This window comes from Tupaia chinensis, unplaced genomic scaffold (genome assembly GCF_000334495.1).
Source record: "Tupaia chinensis unplaced genomic scaffold, TupChi_1.0 Scaffold143921_1, whole genome shotgun sequence".
NCBI lineage: Eukaryota > Metazoa > Chordata > Mammalia > Scandentia > Tupaiidae > Tupaia > Tupaia belangeri.
In genome coordinates, this window is record NW_006203772.1 from 483,347 (window position 1) to 488,531 (window position 5,185).

At 61.7% G+C, this 5,185-nt stretch overlaps 1 protein-coding gene across 1 annotated transcript; it reads left to right on the forward strand.

Annotated features, from left to right (window-relative positions):
* Positions 1-2,343: 2,343 nt before the first annotated feature.
* Positions 2,344-5,185, forward strand: TRAF4 (TNF receptor associated factor 4; the record flags this gene model as incomplete). The annotated part of the gene is given in 6 exon segments (XM_014582928.1): positions 2,344-2,395; positions 2,944-3,048; positions 3,119-3,280; positions 3,376-3,537; positions 3,625-3,780; positions 4,050-5,185. Coding segments are annotated over 6 exon segments (1,270 nt in total), but the record flags the coding sequence as incomplete, so codon positions are not given.

Sequence of the window (5,185 nt, forward strand, 5' to 3'; positions counted from 1 at the left end):
CTCGCCCAGGGTCACGCAGCAACTTACAGGCTTAGCTGGGACTTAAGCCCTGGCTGCTTGGGACACAATGAGAGAGGACTGCAACGCTGCAGCCCCCCCTGAAGCCGGGACCCTTTGGGTGTCTGTCCCCTCCTGGGTCGCACCCCGGTTGGTCCTGAACTTATGCCGTCTCTGGACTCAGGTCACCCGTTGCCTCTTGGGCACCCATCGAGGCCCGGGCGCCCCGTGATACCTTCACTCTCCTGCCCGCTCTGGGAACTGCTCAGACCCGCTGTGGAGAGGCAGGATGAGGGAGCCCCAGAGAACGGGGGACGGGGCGGGGGACCTGGGTCAGCCGCTGTCACGAGGCTGCTCGCGGTGCCGAGGGGATCAGGAGCCCCTGCCTGTGGTGCTCCCTCCGCGGTCCTCCGCAGCCCCTAGCTGGCGGAAATCTCAGCAGGCCCTTTGTTTTCTGTTCCCCGCAGCCTGGGCCGGCTCCTGCCCGCACATATGCTCCTGCGCTGCCCCCTCCTCCCTCTCCCTCTCCCTCTCCCTCCTGCTCCCTCCACCCCTCCCCCTCCCCGCAGTGTACACACTTACTCCCCGACAGACACACAGCCCCATTGTCTCCTCCACTGCCCTTCCCCAGCCCTCTGGTTTCCAGATGAGGCCAGCTGAGCTGCCCCCTCCCTCCCCCACCCCAGCTGACCCACCCTGACACTCTTGGGGAAGGAGCTGGGGGAGGGGGCTGTCAGGCCCACCTTCCTCCACGCCCCCTCCTGCCCCTCCTCCTCCCGGAAATCCCCTCTTCCTCTCCCACAGCCCCCTCCCCCATCCTGTCTTCTCCCCTGGGCCTAGGCTTCACTGCAGGGCCTAGAGCAGCCTCTCTGCTCCTGCCTCTCCCTCCCCAGGAGCGTGAGAGCCTTGCCGCCGGGCCTGTTGGCCCCTCACCATCACCCCCTGCCATATAAGCTAGGGCATCTATAGCTCCCACCCAACCTTTGTCCTGGCTGGGCCCCAAGCTGCAGGCTAAGCTTCTGCCTGAAGCTCAGGGACTTGCCTCAGTCCCCTCCCTGTCTCCAAAACCATTAAGTCAGCACATTCTTGAAGCAGCCAAGTGGACCCTCTCTGCCTTGGCCCACCCCTCTTCCCCCACTCCTGCCAGGGCTATTACTCAGGTTGATCCAGGAAGGCTGGATGCCCTGTGGCACAGGCACACCCCTTCAGTGCCTGGGCATGTATTGTTCTTGGCACTGGCATGGCCAGGAGAGGAGGTCGGTGCTAGAAACTCTCTGGGCATCTGGGCACGGACTGCCCAGACCCTGGAAAGTGTCTGCAGAGCAGGGCCACCATGTGGCCTCTGCTTCCTCCTACATCCCGGCTTGCCTCCCACCTACCTGACTCAGACCTGCCAGGAATGCTGTGCCCAAGGGCCTTCAGTCCTGCTGGGTGAGCCCTTGCCATGCCTAGGCCATGCCAGGCATGTGTGACTGGTACTGGTTGGGGTCAGCAAGGGCATGTTGGCAGGAGGAGGTTTGCCTCCAGGTCCTTTGGGTGCTGTCAGGTGAGGGTTTGTGGAAGAGGAGGACAGTGGCGGTGGGCAGGGCCAGCCAGATGCAGAAGCCGACTGAGCAGTGACCGTGGGGCTTGCCCAGACGTCCCTTGCCCCAGCCTTCTGTGTGGTGTAGTACAGTCTGGTCGTGGGCTCAGACACGTCCTGGTGCTGCTCCACCCAGGAGCTTGTATTCTTTCATCTGTAACAGGTGGCCCTTCCCAGAGGCAGGTGAAGACTGGGTGGGACTGTAACGGGGTTCCCTGGGAGCGTGCCTTTCCACCCCTTTCCGTTTAGGAGACACACCTTCACAGGAGGGGAGGGGAGGGGTAGGATAGGGTAAGGTGGCCTTGAGATGACCCTTGCCCTGGTTCTTGGCTTGGCACCTTTACTGGGGGCTGGGCAGCCCTGGCACTTAATCTCAGCCCCTCCCTCTTCACCCATCCCAGTCCCATCAGCTCTCAGTGAGCCAGTGACAGCTAACCTGGGGGGAGGGGTGGCTGAGCAGCCTTTCCCAGTCCAGCTGCGGGGAGGGGGGGGAGGGCTGCCAGCTGCCACCTGTTGGCCAGCACTGTCTGAGGCAGCTGCCTCTGCCTAACTGGGCCCCCCTTACCAGGATGGGGGCTGGAATCTTCTGGGGTACTGCTGAAGTGGGTCTGGCCCCTGCCTGCCCTTTTGTCTCAGCTGGGCTGGTTGGGAACCGGTCTGGTGAGGGAGGGAGGCAGCCCTGAGCCCTGTTTGAGTGGGTGGGACTCAGGGCTCTCCCTCCTTCATAAGGAGGAACCTTGACCCTGTCCCCCTCCCCCTTTCAGTGAAGGAGTCTTCAAATGCCCCGAAGACCAACTTCCCCTGGACTATGCCAAGGTGAGTCCACATAGCCCAGCCCAGGTATAGGCCGCTGCCCTCTGTAGAGGGTAGAGCTGTGGGCGGCCACTGGGCTCAGGGCCAATGTCAACCCAGAGCCTTGTGATCAGGCCCCCTCAAAGGTAGCCTGTTCCCTCCCGCCAGTTTGCAAACGAGGCCTGTGTTTACCCTGGAGGGCAGGCACAATGCCCAGCCTGTGGGGGTGCATAGAGTGGTTCTGTGCCCACAAGAAGTGCTCCCTCCCTTTCCGGTGGCATGTCAGGCCCATGGCTGCAGGCCAGGGCCCCTCCACCAGGGGAAGGAAGTAGAGCGAGGGGCAGCCTGGGCTGCTGCTCTACAGGCAGTTATGTGTGGGACCCAGCATCAGAGCAGAGGCTAACTGCCGTGGCCTCCATCCCTGGGCACGAGGGGCTAGTAGCCCGAGAGGCTATTACTGGCTCTAAGGTAGAGCCGTCCCAACGAAGGAAGGAGGGGGCAGAGATCCAGATGTGAGCTGGGGACTGCAGCAGGCTCTAACCCTGGCAAGTTCCCTCCATCCCTGGACCCAGATCTACCCGGACCCAGAGCTGGAAGTCCAGGTGTTGGGCCTGCCTATCCGCTGCATCCATAGCGAGGAGGGCTGCCGCTGGAGTGGGCCACTTCGTCATCTGCAGGTAAGGCTCTGGTGTGGGGGGCAGGGATTACCCTCCCTTGGCAGGTGCTAACTACCACCTTCCCCACCAGGGCCACCTGAATACCTGCAGCTTCAACGTGGTCCCCTGCCCCAATCGCTGCCCTGCCAAGCTGAGTCGCCGGGATCTGCCAGCACACTTGCAGCACGACTGCCCCAAGCGGCGCCTCAAGTGCGAATTTTGTGGCTGTGATTTCAGCGGGGAGGCCTATGAGGTGGGTGGGGCCCGGCTGAGGGGACCTGGAGGGAGGGAGGGGAGGGGAGCTGGCTATCCACGTATCTCTCAACGGCACCTCTGGCACTTCCACAGAGCCACGAGGGCATGTGCCCCCAAGAGAGTGTGTACTGTGAGAACAAGTGTGGTGCCCGCATGATGCGGCGGCTGCTGGCCCAGCATGCCACCTCCGAGTGCCCGAAGCGCACCCAGCCCTGTACCTACTGCACCAAGGAGTTTGTCTTTGACACCATCCAGGTGAGGCCCTTCTCGAACTGTGGGCTGCAGGGCAGGTCACAGGGAGTCTGGCTGCTGACCACTGCCTCTCTGCTTCCACGACCCCAGAGCCACCAGTACCAGTGCCCAAGGCTGCCTGTGCCCTGTCCCAACCAGTGTGGCGTGGGCACCGTGGCTCGAGAGGACCTGCAAGGCCACCTCAAGGACAGCTGTAGCACTGCCCTGGTGCTGTGCCCTTTCAAAGACTCCGGCTGCAAGCACAGGGTGAGCTGCCCCTTTCTGTCGGCCCCTTCGGTAAGCCCTTGTAGCCCTAGGCAGAGGTTCTGATGCAGCCTCCGCCCAGGTGCTCCCTTTTAGGCCACTCTGAGGCCATCAGTCCTCCTGCTGGCCAGCGCCAACCTCCACCTAGCATCCTGTCTTCCTCATTCAGAGCAGGGTGCTTGCCACTTTGTCCCCACTCCTCCCTCCTCTCCCCTGGCCCTTCTGCTGTTAACACTCCTCCCTTCCCCCATGGCCTGGGGCTTTGCCCATAGTGCCCTAAGCTGGCAATGGCACGGCATGTGGAGGAGAGTGTGAAGCCACATCTGGCCATGATGTGTGCCCTGGTGAGTCGGCAGAGGCAGGAGCTGCAGGAGCTGCGGCGAGAGCTGGAGGAGCTGTCAGTGGGCAGTGACGGTGTCCTCATCTGGAAGATTGGCAGCTATGGGCGGCGACTCCAGGAGGCCAAGGCCAAGCCCAACCTCGAGTGCTTCAGCCCAGCCTTCTACACACACAAGTATGGCTACAAGCTGCAGGTGTCTGCCTTCCTCAACGGCAATGGCAGTGGCGAAGGCACACACCTCTCGCTCTACATCCGCGTGCTACCAGGAGCCTTTGACAATCTCCTCGAATGGCCCTTTGCCCGCCGGGTCACCTTCTCCCTGCTGGATCAGAGTGACCCTGGGCTAGCTAAGCCACAGCATGTCACTGAGACTTTTCACCCTGACCCAAACTGGAAGAATTTTCAAAAGCCTGGCACTTGGCGGGGCTCCCTGGATGAAAGTTCTCTGGGATTTGGTTACCCCAAGTTCATCTCCCACCAGGACATCCGAAAGAGAAACTATGTGCGGGATGACGCCGTCTTCATCCGTGCCTCTGTCGAGCTGCCCCGCAAGATCCTCAGCTGAGCGAGCTGAGTGCAGGCCTGGCTCCAGGGGAGATGAGGCGCCCCATGGCCTCAGGCACTGGCTGGACCTGGAGAGGGGGCCGGACCCCCTTTCTGCTGCCCAGTTTCTGTTATCCTGTTCTCTCTCCCCTGCCAACTCCACCCTCAGGTGCCTCTGATTGGTGCTTCAGCTCTGGCCCCTCGGGGGAGCAGGTCTCAGGGTCCTCAAGGGCTGGAAACGATCGATCCCAGGGCCTGTCTCCACTCCTGGGCAGGGCAGACATGCCTTGGTACCAGCCATCCTCAACTGGACTGAGGTGCCTGCTCAGGTGCTAAGTCCCAAGAGCCATAGGGGGGAGGGAGTTGGGAAAAGGAGGGGTAGTTAAAAGAATCTGTCTTGAGATCTCACTTTTCTTCCCCTTTTCCCAGCTGTGCTCCCTCTGGTTATTTATTTCCTTAGTGCCAGGAGGGCACAGCAGGGGAGCCCTGATTTTTAATAAATCCTGTATTGTATTTATTAACCTG